Source organism: Lagenorhynchus albirostris, chromosome 7 (assembly GCF_949774975.1).
Source record: "Lagenorhynchus albirostris chromosome 7, mLagAlb1.1, whole genome shotgun sequence".
NCBI lineage: Eukaryota > Metazoa > Chordata > Mammalia > Artiodactyla > Delphinidae > Lagenorhynchus > Lagenorhynchus albirostris.
The window spans coordinates 20,805,319-20,819,891 of record NC_083101.1 but is presented as its reverse complement, the minus strand read 5'-3'; the positions used below and the strand labels follow the sequence as shown (position 1 = coordinate 20,819,891).

The 14,573-nt window shown below is 43.2% G+C and overlaps 1 protein-coding gene across 6 annotated transcripts in view; it reads right to left on the bottom strand.

Moving 5' to 3' along the window:
* The window catches only part of FKBP15 (FKBP prolyl isomerase family member 15), a 54,206-nt gene extending 42,469 nt beyond the window's left edge, over positions 1–11,737 (bottom strand). For all 6 annotated transcript variants that reach the window (XM_060154568.1, XM_060154572.1, XM_060154571.1 and 3 more), the window contains exons 1-2: positions 11,589–11,737; positions 2,997–3,112 (exon numbers count right to left, since the gene is read on the bottom strand). In XM_060154568.1, coding sequence (XP_060010551.1) covers positions 2,997–3,112; positions 11,589–11,641 — 169 coding nt within the window. In that variant the 5' untranslated portion in view covers positions 11,642–11,737. The remainder of the gene's footprint in view (positions 1–2,996; positions 3,113–11,588) is intronic.
* Positions 11,738–14,573: the final 2,836 nt, after the last annotated feature.

The window sequence follows — 14,573 nt, the reverse complement described above, 5'->3', positions numbered from 1 at the left end:
CTCATGAGGACTGCTTTTAATATGTATTTTCAAATCTTTTTTTTTTTCCCAAGGAAAGTTTTCTTGAATTATAGTTTTAGGTGCCTGTTTTCCCCCCCTATTTTTTTTTTTAAATTCTTCAGGGAATATACATATGTATATTCCACACGTTGGAAGTTGTTTGCTATCTTCAATATTGGTCACTTTCCTTTCAAAACTTTTTATCTCTTAAATTTTTTAATTATTTTAAAAACATCCTCCTGTTAACCTTCTATTTCTCTTAAGGCATAATCTGTTGTGTTTATTCATTCTTGTGTTCCTTCTAGTTTAGTCTTCATTTCTGAAATAATTTTTCTGACATCTCTAATTCTTGCCTAAGTCCTGTCACTTACTTCTGAGATTTTAAAATTCTCACTTATGTTCTCATTTCATGTCTTATGTTATTTTCTTAATGGTAATAGGTGGTTTTAGTTTTGATCTATTCAGTAAGAAACATTCTCACAGAGTAGAGCTCTCACTGTAGGGATACTATTCTGCTCCTTGCTCTTATAACTTTGCATGGAGTTTGACTCTGATACTTTTTTATTGTTCATTTTTATGTGAAATTTGCTTTTCTGAACTTTTAGACAGAGGCATGGCTCAGGGTGGCTTTCTTAACTTCATGGAACTCACTGTTCTGTTGGATACAGAATTCAAAAAAGCGGGAAGAATGGGCTTCCTCCTGAGACTTCCTGATTCTATTCTAGGGCTACTTTTTTTTTTTTTTTTTTTTTGGCGGTACACGGGCCTCTCACTGCTGTGGCCTCTCCCATTGCGGAGCACAGGCTCCGGACACGCAGGCTCAGCAGCCATGGCTCACGGGCCCAGCCGCTCCGCGGCATGTGGGATCCTCCCGGACCGGGGCACGAACCCGTGTCTCCTGCATCGTCAGGCGGACTCTCAACCACTGCGCCACCAGGGAAGCCCTCTAGAGCTACTTTTATCTGGATCTTTTCTTCTTCACTTTCAATATCCCTATCCTCCTTCATTTTAATTCCACTCTCAGCAGGTCCTACTCAGGGTGGGGACCTCTCCTGGAAGGTCACCATAGTGGATGAGTTTCAACACTTCATAGGAGCAAGACTGCTCCTGTTCTAGTCACCATCATCAACCCCTTGTACTTACCCATAACTAAAATGGGCAAAATGCTTTGCAGTTCCAGCTTGGCCTGCCACATTTCCCATGAACACCTGTTGGCCACTTTGGGTTCGCCCATTCTCAGATTCAAATATTCTCCCATTGCTTCCTTGTTTTCTCCCATGCAAATGTTGATACCACGGAAGCCTTGTGTTCATACCTGCTTGTATTGGGGGCGTTCATAAGGATACCTTTTCAATTGGTTTTATTGTAAATATTATCCAAGGTTTGTCCAGTTGCTCTGTTTTTCTAGAGATCTGAAGAGATTCAAGAACTATGCTGCAGCCACCTCCTTTCCCAAAAAGACTTGTTATATAAATACTCCTTGAACAGAGAGCGTCTCCTGTATTGCAAGTTTTTATTTTATTTGTAAATGCCTACATAAGACAGTAGTTTTAAGTTGAAATGCCTCTATAATTCCCCTTTAAAAGTATAATTAGTTCACAGTTGTTGTTTTCTAATTTTAAAAAGCAAGTTACTTCATTGGGTGGGGACTGAGATTGTTTGTTTTTATCCACATTCATTAATTCAACCACTTTAAACTGAGTTAGAAGTACACTGCTGAGAAGAGTTGTGCCACAGGAAATGTAAAAGCATAGCCTACTAGAAATCTGGCCAGGTTATGGCTTGGAGAACAGGGCCAGCAATCCACAGCAAAGCTGCCAAAAGTGACAGGTAAGACTTAGAGCAGGGGTCAGCAAACATTGTATGTAAAGGGCCAAACAGTAAATATTTCAGACTATGGGCCATACAGTATCTGTTGCAACTGTTCAACTCTAAATATCGTAACGACATCCTCAGTGTTGGCATTGTGCCTAGCATATAAAAGACATTCAATACTTTCTTCTTCATTCAACAAATATTTAATTTAATGTCCCTTACCACCTGTTCTGCTCTGGGCTATTTCTATCAGTCCCTCACTCCTCTTCAGATTCTTACACAAAGACAGCAAAGTGTAGAGGATGGTAGACAAGCTTTGGAGTGAGTCAGATCAGGGTTCAAATTTCAACTGTCACTTACTGCTGTATGATCTTAACCATGTGCCTAAACCTCTCTGAGCCTCTAAAATGGTGGTAGTCTCACCTATTTCACAGAATTGTTGTGAGAATTAAATAAGACAATCTAGGTGAAGCACCTGAGACCAAACACATAGGTTTTTTAGAAATATTAGTCCCCGCTTTTCTCCTTTCGTTCAACAAATTTTCATTCAATATGTCTTGTGTTCATCCTGATGAAATGTTCAGGGGATACAGCATTGAGCATCATTCTCTAGTTGGGAAAAATTCACTGTCAGCACATATCTAACCCACCCAGGTGAAAGATGGGAAAAGCAGCTCTTCCTTCTTGCCAAAATATTGGACGGCGCCTACGTAGAGCACCCTGGGCAAAGTTTTGGAGAGTGGTGTCCACATGGGGCAGAAGAGCTTGCCTGTGACCTTCCTCCATCAGTTTCCAAAAAACAGCATACTGGGACTTCCCTGGTGGTGCAGTGGCTAAGACTCTGCGCTCCCAATGCAGGGGGCCTGGGTTCAATCCCTGGCCAGGGAACTAGATCCCACATGCATGTGGCAACTAAGAGTTCGCATGCCACAACTAAGGAGCCCACATGCAACAACTAAAACCCGGCACAACCAAATAAATAAATTAAAAAAAAAAAACAAAAAACAGCATACTACCTAGCCGCCAGAATTCAGGATCTCAGAGCTCAGAGCAGCATGCACCTCGCTGGTGGTGAGCTTGGCCAGACTGATCAAGGAGGGATGACCTGGCATGTCACTTTTAGAAGGTTGTTTATCATTCCAACTAACCTGTCAGGGGCCAATCCTAACCTCTTAACTTACCTGTTGGTGCTGTTCCCTGGCCTTTCTTAGGCTGCTTTGGGGCTGTGTAGTGGAAGAATTCATTTCCATGGCCAGCAGCTGCCTGATCCAGTCCGAAAAGAGAGGCCAATCTGGTACTGTTAGTAGAAAATGAAAATGACATTTCATTTGACATATCTCAAACCTGGAATCATTATAAAAGCTGCTCATGCTCCTACCTCGAACAAATACCTCCTTGACTATATATCCCACCACTCAGTAACAGAAGCGGCAACTAAGTCTCTTCGAAATCAAGATTGTATCTCTGATATGAACAGCATCAAATGACCTTGCCCATCCACAGGACTTTGGTCAAGGCATCTCTTCTTTCTGGACCTCAGTTTCTGCATCTGTAAATTAAGGTGATTAGTCCAGGTGCTCCCTATGGTCTCTTCAAACTGTACATTCTTGCCTTTAGCAGGTCATAGTTCCCTATTTTTCACTAGTTTATTACACTGAAGTAAAACTGTATTACAGGGAATTCCCTGGTGGTCCAGTGGTTAGGACTCCACGCTTTCAAAAAATAAAAAAGAAAGAAAGAAAGAAAATCACCACCTTTAAAAAAAAAAACCATATTACAAACTTACTGCATCAAACATAGTCCCATATATGATTTCATCTTTTATCTTTCACAGCAGAACCATTCTTTTATCATCCCTTGTGATGAATCTCATGCTCCAACTATTCCACTGAAACTGCTGTTACTAAAATCACCAACAACCTATTTGTTAATAAACAGTTTATCGGTCCTTATCTTATTTGGCTTTCATGCTGCCTTTTTACACTGTCAACTAACTTGTTCTTCTTTAAACAAACTCTTCTGATTTCTGTGGGGATACCTGCAGGGGTGCGAGGAGGGACCAGCCCAAATAAGACATCAATAAATGTTAATGGGATCCCTCTCTTATTGTCTTTCCATCTCTCTGGCTCCTCATTTAACTCCTTGGACTCTTCTACTATTGCCCAACCTTTAAATATCCATGTCCCCAAGATTTCATACTCACTCTCCCTTGGCAATCTAATTTATTTACCTTGATATCAGTGCTATCCAAATTCTGCTGGTGCTCAAATCTGTATTCCTAGCCCAGAATTTGTTCCTGGGTGCAGACAACACAGATATCCCACAGGGAACATAAATGCAACATGTCCAAACCAGAACTCATATCTTCCAATGCCCAATGCCCAGAAAACCTGTTCTTACTCTTGTGCTCCCTCTCTTGATGAATGACATTTTGTGCCAGGATCCTCAAGACTGCCCCCAGGCTCAGTGATTTGCTAGAAGGACTCACCGGACTTACCATACAATTATAGCATAATGTATAATATATATATATATATATACATATACACACACACACACACTCAGGGCTAAGGTCTATTACAAGGAAATGATACACACCAAAATCAGCAAAGGGAAAAGGAACACTGGAGCAAAGTCCAGAGGAAACCAGGAACAAAATTCCAAAAGTCCTCTTCCAGTGGAATAACACAGGACATGTTACATTCCTCCAGCAATAAGTTGTAACAACATGTGAGAGTGGTCTGCCAGGAATGCTCATTAGACACTCAGTTCCCAAGGTTTTTTATTGTGGGCTAGTCACATAGAAACCTTCTAACGTGTACCAAAATTCTAGACTCCCAGAAGGAAGATAAGGTTCAGTAATAAACCATATCGTCTGTATAAACAGTGTAGGCACAGTGAGCCGCTCTTATCATTTGTGGAAAGCTTTAGTGTGGGGAACTGTTTACCAATCGAGTTTCCAGCTGCCAGCCAACCCTGTAAGCAAGACTCTCTAAGGATAACCATCTCAGGTCTACTATGTTAACCCTTTTCTGCAAACACCCACAACCAAAACTGAAATCTGGGCATCGACCTTGACTTTTCTTTCCCCTGGTGTTCATGACCAATCCTCAAGTCCATTTGATCTTACTTGCTATTTCTCGAACTCGTTCACTTCTCCCCAGCCTCACTGACACTTCCCTACTTCAGACCACCATCACATCTACAGAGCTTGAATTCCTGCAGCCACCTCCTGTCTCATCTCCCTACCCTGGTCGTGTCTGCTTCTTATCCATCCTTCCCACTGCACCCACAGTGACCTTTCTCAAAACCAAATTTGACCAAGTCTCTTTCCTCCTTAAAACTCTCAATGACACCTCAATATTACCAAGATAAAAGTCCAAACTCCATAAGACAGTTTTACAAGCCCCTTCAAGACCGCACCTCTCCTTACCTCCCCAGCTTCCTATCTGACCATTTCTCATCTCCAACTGCATGCTACAGTCACACTGTGGAACTTCTAATTTCTCATATAAGGCAAGATCTTTCTAATCTCCAGCTTCTGGATATGCTGTTCTCTCTGCCTGAAACATTCTTCCCCGGAAGCTGACCCTTAATCTCAAAGTCTAGGTTAGGTGATCTTCCTTGGGGCTCCCACAGAACTCTATACTTCATTCATTCAAGAAATATGCATCAGGGCTTCCCTGGTGGCGCAGTGGTTGAGAGTCCGCCTGCCGATGCAGGGGACACGGGTTCGTGCCCCGGTCTGGGAAGATCCCACGTGCCGCGGAGCGGCTAGGCCCGTGAGCCATGGCCGCTGAGCCTGCGCGTCCGGAGCCTGTACTCCGCAACGGGAGAGGCCACAACAGTGAGAGGCCCGCGTACCGCAAAAAAAAAAAAAAAAAGAAATATGCATCAGACACTGTGTTAAGTGCTGGGTATACATTGGTGAGCAAAACTCAGTTCTGTTTTCAAGTAGCTTATATACTCTAACAAGGGAATTAGGTATATACTATATAATTGCAAACTATAACATGAGATATATAACAAGCAGCTGCTATATGGAGTTACACTCCATAGAGATTAATAAAACTTATTCAGTCTTTATCATCTAACATGGTAATTGGTTACTATTAAATACTGAAACATCCCAACAACTTTTTTTGGTCTTTTTTCCCTGATAATTTTAATGTATAATACATACTAGCATTTTGCAAAATAAATTTAATATGATTTGAAACTACTACCTTGTTTTCTCAAGGTAGTGTTGAGTTTCCTGTAAATGGGGCCAACAATGTCTACTTTAAAGGACTAAGAGGTTTAAATGATATTGCAATTATAGACAGCAGTGCTGGCCTACATTAAGACATAAACAAATGCTAATGAAATTTAGAAAAGACCAAGACTTCTCCTTTTACTCAGGGCAATCTGAGCAGATTCCCTAAAAGAATAAGATTCTAGGAAGTTGAACAATGCCTTTAACCTCCTGAAAAATTTGCAAAGCTTAGAACCTAGTTAAGATTAACAGATTATGCACAAATCATTGATAAGAAAGAATGTCCTTGGTAGCTTCAGTAAACTATGGGTATTGGATTTGCTTTTTTAATTTTGCAGGTGCGTTTTATTTTTTTTAACGTAAAGACAAAAGTGCTGTAGGTAAACTAAGTTTCCACAGATGCCCTAAAGGCCAGCCAATTGATGATTGCAAAATCAATCCAAAAGCCAGGTCAACCTAATTATCTTTCATATTAATTCTATTTTCTATTATTTTTTTAAATGAACTCTACACAGACTTAGGGGCATAGGTTTTTTGTAAATTATTACACTTTCCACTTCTGAAATGTTTTCAAATGTACACATCTCCCTAACTATGTTAGCAAGAATGAGCTTGCTAACTCTGGACTTTAGTCTCTAAGTTTATAATTCATAGGAAAAGTCATTCCAGCATTAATCACATTTAAAAAATAAATGTTGGACTTTCCTTGTGGCTCAGTGGTTGGGAGTCTGCCTGCCAATGCAGGGGACACGGGTTTGATCCCTGGTCCAGGAAGATCCCACATGCCGCGAAGCAACTGAGCCCGTGTGCCACAACTACTGAGTCTGCGCTCTAGAGGCCGCAAGCCACAACTACTGAAGCCCGCGTGCCGTAGAGCCTGCACCCTGCAACTACTGAGCCCATGCGCCACAACTACTGAAGACCTCACACTCTAGGGCCTGCGTGGCGCAACTACTGAGCCTGCAACTACTGAAGCACACACGCCTAAAGCCTGTGTTCTGTAACAAGAGAAGGCACCACAATGAGAAGCCCGTGCACTGCAACAAAGACTAGTCCCCGCTCACTGCAATTAGAGAAAGGCTGTGCGCAGCAACGATGACCCAACATAGCCAAAAAATAAAAAAGATTTGTTTAATTTAAAAAATTTAAAAAATGTTAGCCTGTGCATTTAGTTATCAAAGTCTTATCTAACCTTAATTTTATACTCCTTTTCTTTTCTCATTAAAAACAGTAATACAGGACTTCCCTGGTGGTGCAGTGGTTAAGAATCCGTCTGCCAATGCAGTGGACACGGGTTCGAGCCCTGGTCCGGGAAGATCCCACATGCTGCACAGCAACTAAGCCTGTGCACCACAACTACTGAACCTGTGCTCTAGAGCCCGTGAGCCACAACTATGGATCCCGCATGCCACAACTACCGAACCCCGTGAGCCTAGAGCCCATGCTCTGCAACAAGAGAAGCCACCACAATGAGAAGCCCGCGCACCGCAACAAAGAGTAGCCCCTGCTCACCACAAATAGAGAAAGCCCACGCGCAGCAACGAAGACCCACGCAGCCAAAAATAAAAAACAAAACAACAAAACAGTAATACATGCATTTATGATTTATCAATGTATTTTAATAAACGGGGACTCTTTCGGTTGTTCAAGTACTTCTTTTCCAAACTGTGGTATCAAACATTTACTTCTATAATAATAATAAGGCATACAGGCAGTCTGGTGGAAATCTGCTTGCCTGATTTCAAATTTAGGTTCTTTTACTTTTTAGCCGTTTGACCTTGAGCAACTTTCCTCTCTCTGCCTTAATTTCCCCTTTGCAAAATGAGTATAATATTAGTAAAAACTGCCTCAGAGAGTAGTAGAAAGAAATTAATACAATACTGTATATATAGTACTTAGTACAGTACCTTGCACAGGGTAAGTACACAATATATTTTATACACGTGTCCACATCCTATTACCTTAAAATGTCGATTCAACTCAGATACCCCTAGAAGGAAGAAACCATGCTTGGCCAGTGCACAAACTGACCTGCAACTATAAGCTGATATTAGCATAAATACAAACTACAGGATTGGGAAAAGTCTCAAAGATCACCTAGAGCAACCCCATTATTTAATAGACTGGGGAATGGAGAGTCAAGGATGGTAAGTGACTTGTCCATAAAGTCACACTCCTAACTGGGGACAGAATCAACATCAGAATCTAGGCTTTTCAGTATCTTTTAGATACCGAAAATGCTTTCTGATGATCAGTTCCAGATTTCTTTTTTCTACCTCTACACTGGTGATTTATCATCATTATGCTAATCAGATTTGCCTACATATAACTTTTTTTTTTTTTTTTTTTGCAGCGCCGCATGGCATGTGGGATCTTGGTTCCCCAACCAGGGATCGAACCCACGCCCCCTGCGTTGGAAGCACGGAGTCTTAACCACTGGACCACCAGGGAAGTCCCTGCCTAGATATAACTTTTATATAATCTACAACACCGGTATATACATTACTGGCCCCTTAAGAATGCTTTTTGATTATCATTATTGGATTGTTTTATTCTACTACTAAACTGGAAGTTTCTTAGGGGCAGGAACTGTTCCTTATTCCTATCTGTATTAGCTGAAGCCACGTACCATACACTTAGTAGGCATTCACATATTTCTTCATTTCAAAGTCTCAACGGAAAGAAAGGGCTAAGACCAAAAAAAAAAAAAAAACCCACAAACCTTCTGATTACCACTTTACTATTGCTAGGTTAACCATGGACCAAGAGGCCTGGAAATTTGGAACACAGATTATCAATCGTCTAGACAGCCATCCTAGACACTAATACTCTCACTTCTGTTAGGCTTGACTATCTTAAGTGGAATCAAGTAAGTCACACATTTAAGTCAAGATACTTAAAAAATAATAATCAAGTAATATTTACAGTAAATTACAGTTGTACAAGAGGAACTGAAAAGCAGCCGCAGTACTCACTGTCATATGTTTTACTTCCTTAGAGAAAACTGATAAAGGAATAGCTGAATCAGGGAATGTTGGTGAAACTTTCTGTATTCTCAAACTTGATTTAGTTTTTCTGGTTATTACGGGGAACAAAAATAAGTCACCTGTATAACTTCGTTTACTAAGCCTTTTATCATTCAATTAGCTGTTGTCTGTGTTTAGGAGTACAGTCTCCTGCCTAGAACTAGTTTCTCAGGTCCTTAAGGAGCCTGCCCAGGAAATCAGCATAGCTGAGCCACCAAGAACTTATCTCAGGCCAGGAACGTGGAGAAGAGCACATGACTGACATTATCTACCCAGGAATTTTCAGTCAGCAGTGTACTGCTTGTTGCATCAAAGCTGGAAGCCCTAAACTCTACTCAATATTCTTTAATAACCTATATGGAAAAAGAATCTGAAAAAGAATGGATATATATATATGTATAACTGAAATACTTTGCTGTACACCTGAAACTAACACAACATTGTAAATCAACTATACTCCAGTATAAAATAAAAATTAAATTAAAAATAAAGTTGGGAGCTGTAACATTCATTTACAGACTTCCCTCAAAGACTTTCACTTAGTGAAGAATGTGAATTTAAAGTATATATTGTGGGCTTCCCTGATGGTGCAGTGGTTAAGAATCCGCCTCCCAACGCAAGGGACACGGGTTCGAGCCCTGATCCGGGAAGATCTTACATGCCACGGAGCAACTAAGCCTGTGTGCCACAACTACTGAGCCTGTGCTCTAGAGCCCGCAAGCCACAACTACTGAGCAAGGCCGCGCTCCGCAACAAGAGGAGCCCCCGCTCGCGCAACTACAGAAAGCCCGCGCACAGCAACGAAGACCCAACACAGCCAAAAATAAGTAAATAAATAAATTTATTAAAAATAAATAAAGTATATCTTGTAAACTTTCAAAAGGCACAGCCATTTACAAAACAAGTTTGTCTGAAAAAACATTAATTCAAATGGCTGACTACATAGTCAACTGCAACAGGCTGGATGTGTGGAAACAGTGAATGTTTTGGGTGGAGTAGGGAAAAAAGGAACCAAAGCACTGCTTAACTCTAAAATAATTGAGCAACTGAAAGAACTCAAGGGGGAACTAAGTGGATGTAGGACATCCAAAGCGAGGGTAGGGGTGGAACAGGGCAGTGAGAGTGAAAAGAGGACTCAGGATGGCTAATGTAGAGCTGATCACAGTGTAAGTCAAAAGATCCTATTTAAGACCGAAAGAGAGCCAGTGTCATTTTAGGTCAATCACGTACTGGACTCTCCATCAGGACTAAGAGCAACCTGAGACCAGAGAGAACAGCTTAATCATTTTTGTAACCTCTAAATATTTCGTAGAATGAGGAGTATATATTGGTGTATTCATCATTCTTCGGTATATATATATATATATATATATATATATTTTTTTTTTTTTTTTTTTGCGGTACGCGGGCCTCTCACTGCTGTGGCCTCTCCCGTTGCGGAGCACAGGCTCCGGACGCGCAGGCTCAGCGTCCATGGCTCACGGGCCCAGCCACTGCGCGGCACGTGGGATCTTCCCGGACCGGGGCACGAACCCGTGTCCCCTGCATCGGCCGGTGGACTCTCAACCACTGCGCCACCAGGGAAGCCCTTCGGTACATTCTTAAATTGGTTAAACAGATGTTCAAAGAAAGACTCTGCAAGGATCAGAACTTGGCAGCTCACAAGTTTGAAGGGAGTCAAGCTGTCTACCGACACAACATTGATTAGTGGAAGAGAGAAAACCCTGCCTCTTGAAGACCTGTACCCCAGGCTAGTTTATATAGTGACTGGGGACGGGACAGCAACTGCAGTTTCTTACATTGGCTTTAGGCTTTACAGTGCAATTTCACAGTCATTATTCACTCAGTAGGCACCTCCTGAACACTCACTATGTGCCAGGAACGGTGAACCGTGCCGAGCGCAGAACAGTATGAACAACGTAAACAGTTCTCGTCCTGTCAGGGCTCAAAATCTAGTAGGTTCTGTGTACAGAGATAAAGGTAAGCACACCTAGTTGTGGGAATAAGTAAGAGAAATCAATTTATTCTCCCTGGGGCCGTGGGAGAAAGGAAAGCACCAAAAAGTGACATCCGAGCTAGGCCTTGAAGGATGCTGAAGCTGACCCACCAGCGCCAATTCTGAAGTGTCACCGCCTTGTCCACGGAAAAGAGAAAGTCTCATATAGGCACCAGCTGACTCATAAAAACTCTGAGACAGGTATTTTCATCAATAATCACCCCCATTTCACAGAAGGAGAAACTGTGACCCAGAAAGCAAAAGTCGAACCCCAGGATCCTACTGCGCGTCAGGGGAGATGCCAGGTCCAGAATCCAGGTGGACAGACGCAGCACAACTTCGAGCTCTGCCTGGATTCTGAGACCTGTGGAGCACCGGAATGTGGCAAGGGTCTGGACCCGGAAGTTGGGAAGAGGTCTGATAAGAAAGCGGTCCCTCCAACCGTATGGCCAGGCTCTCTCAGCCACGCCCTCTGCTCCACGCATGTGTCACTCACCCGCCGCTAGGCGAGAGGAAGTCGGTGTCTTCTTCGTCGCCCGCACCGAACATCGCGCAGCCTTTCGCCCCGCTTCTGGGAAGAAGTCGGAGGGTTTCCAGAGCCTTTCACCGCCGACGTCGTAAAACGCCGCCGCGCCGTGCTGTTTTCCGGCAGGACGAACTCTCGCACTGTGACTCGGCCAGGAGGAGTCTAGGTTCTGGAGAAGGTGGAGCAAAGGCAAATGAGAGGACCTGGAGGGGGAGGCACGCCGCGTGACGAAAGGCTTCTCCGGCCCTTAGAGGCGGTGAGACGCACAGGCGCTCCGAAACCCTGCGCGGCGATTGGCCAGAGAGGCAGGGGGCGGGGTAGGGGCGGGAATCGGCGCTTCGGTGGCGGTCTTGGACACGTCGAGAGGGTCACAAGTGGAGGGGGCTCCTGAAGAGTCCTGGGGGTGTGACAGAATAAGGTTCTGAGAGGGAGGCGCCGGTGGCTGGACTCGGATCTGGGAAGGTAAGGCCTCTCCCGCCCCTCTCGCAACCCTGGCACGAGCACAGTTCTTTCCCCTCCGAGACGAGGACATCCACGCCATTCTTCTCAGCTCGGCGAAAGGAAAAAGGGCCCGGAACTGGAGGTCTGGAGACCCGAGCTTTCGGCCCGGCCCCCGTAGTGACATAACCGGAGTAACCTTGGGGCAAGGTATTCCGTGCCTCAGTTTCCCCGTCTGTAAAACCAGCCTGATCCCTCTGCCGCTTGTCCCCTGTGGCCGCCCTCGCTATTTATTCAACGGGCTGTTTGTCCAGTGCTTCCGTGTGCCGACTGGTCAAGAAGCTTTAAGACCTCAGAGGTCATCGAATTCAATCCCAGTCTCCTCATAATCCCAGACTTTACAGGTAGGGAAAGAGAGGAACTAAGCACTTGGATGACTAGTCCGAGGTCACACAGAGTAAAGGGCAGACTGGAGCTGGATCCCTAGTCTCTTGATTCGGGAATTAGCGGGCTGCCGGGTCAACAAGAACCTTACCAGCCCTTAAGTACTGTATTCTCTCACAGAGTGGTTATTGCTCCACTGTGGCATACATCTGGAGAGAAGTCCCCTCCCTAGAGTCCACCTATGCAGGTGATGAGCAGGAGAGCTGGAATGTTCTGGGGGTGGGTGATGGAAAAGAGGAAACTTCAGAAGCTGAAAACCCCCAGCACCAACCTTGGCCTGGGTTTTGCTTAGTCCTCTTGCCACAGACCTAAGACAACATCAATTGCTGTCGACTTCTCTGCCGCCGGTTTCCACCCTTTCTGAATCTTATATAAGAATTTCTTTGGTTAACGTAGGGTCATTCTTGGAACAATCTCAGGGTAGGCCTGGCTTAGCGGAAGTGTGGATAAGCAGATCATGTCCCACTGTAGCTTCTGTTTCCATAGATCTCAGGAGAGCTTTCACTCTGGGCTTCTCCTCACAATCAGATTAGTACAACAGGTGTCCCTTACCTGAATGTTTTAATCTGTTAGCATGAAATCAAAGTGAAGTGGTTGGTAGCTTCTTCCCAGAGATTTTATACCTCTTGGCACTTGCCTTGTTCTGCTTCTTATTATAGTTTGTGTGCTTCTACTAAATTGTAAGCTCCTCAAGGACGATAACAGTTTTATTCATCTTGGTGTCTCCTGTGTCACAGAGCACTATGCCTTCTTGCCCATAATGGGTCCTCATTAATTCTTTGTTAGACCAAGTAGTGGAATTCATCCTTGTTTCCTTATTCCTTAATTTATTCTCTTAGGATATTTTTTTCCGTGTGACCCAGAGAGCCCAGCAATGGCTCTTGCCTTTTATAGGTAGCTTCCAGAAAGATAAAAATGCTGTACTAGCTGTGAACTGTCTGGGTTGCTTAGTCTCTTGTGTCAATTGAAGATGATTTTCCTATTGTTTAAAGCTCTAGGGGAGGGGAAAGAGACATAGGATAGCTAAAAATCTTATATGTAGGTCTAATTTTTGTTAGTAAAGTATTCCTCTGTTAAACTGAAGGATAGGGCTGTTGTCTGCTTCCTGTGTTTATTTTACAGATTAAGATGGTTAAAGCAGTGAAGGCTGACAATGTTAAAGCAATGATGCAACTGGAATCCAAGCACTGGAACTGGAACCCTTTGTGGTAGCTCTCTGTTAAATGTGAGCTTGGCTACTCTCAGGAAAAAAAAAAAAAGAATAAGCTGCATAAGTAACAGCTCTTTCTTACCCCTCTCCCCAGTACTGGTCATTGTCATTCCAGCACCACAACATCTGAATAGTGCTTTTTAAAAATGCTGAAGGGGGGAAAAGAATGCTAAATGGGATCATTGAGCCCTTATTTTGCATTCTTGAGTTGGGAGTGTTTTTATCCAGGGTGTTTAAGTCACCTTTCTAGATAGGCTGGAATCCTAAAATCTGGATCAGCCTTTTTGGTGATGGAAACACCACAAATATGGGTGCCCAGATTGCCACTGTGGGACACAGCTGCTGGTTCTGATTGGCAGTATGAGGAAGGGGAAGATAGTGGTGAGGCTTCCTCAGTCTTCCAGGCTTTGAACTGCAGGATTGAGTGTACCTAAAAAGCCACTGTCTTCCTGAAGTAGAATATTGGACTAGGAATCAGGAAACCTGAATGCCTGTCCCAGCCCTTCTAACTCACTCAGAGCTTGGGCCAGGCTCCCTAGACACTCCCAGATATCTATCAAATAGTACTGCTGGGAGGTAAATAGGCACAACCCTGTCTCAAGTTTGAATAAAGCATTTTTGGTTTTTTGTTTTGCTTAAGTAAACAGCTTTTAGATGTGTTATAAAATGTATTGACCCCCTGAAGAGTAACCAGAAAGCATCAATTTTAACAGTTCCTTTAGAATTATCAGCAATTTTACTACAATTTAGATGACAATTTTTATATACAGGTACACCTATATTAACCTGTTCTGGTGGATGCATTTTAAAATTAATAGTTTAAAATTATAACCAAGTTAGGTCTTAGGTGTGGTGTTAGGGAT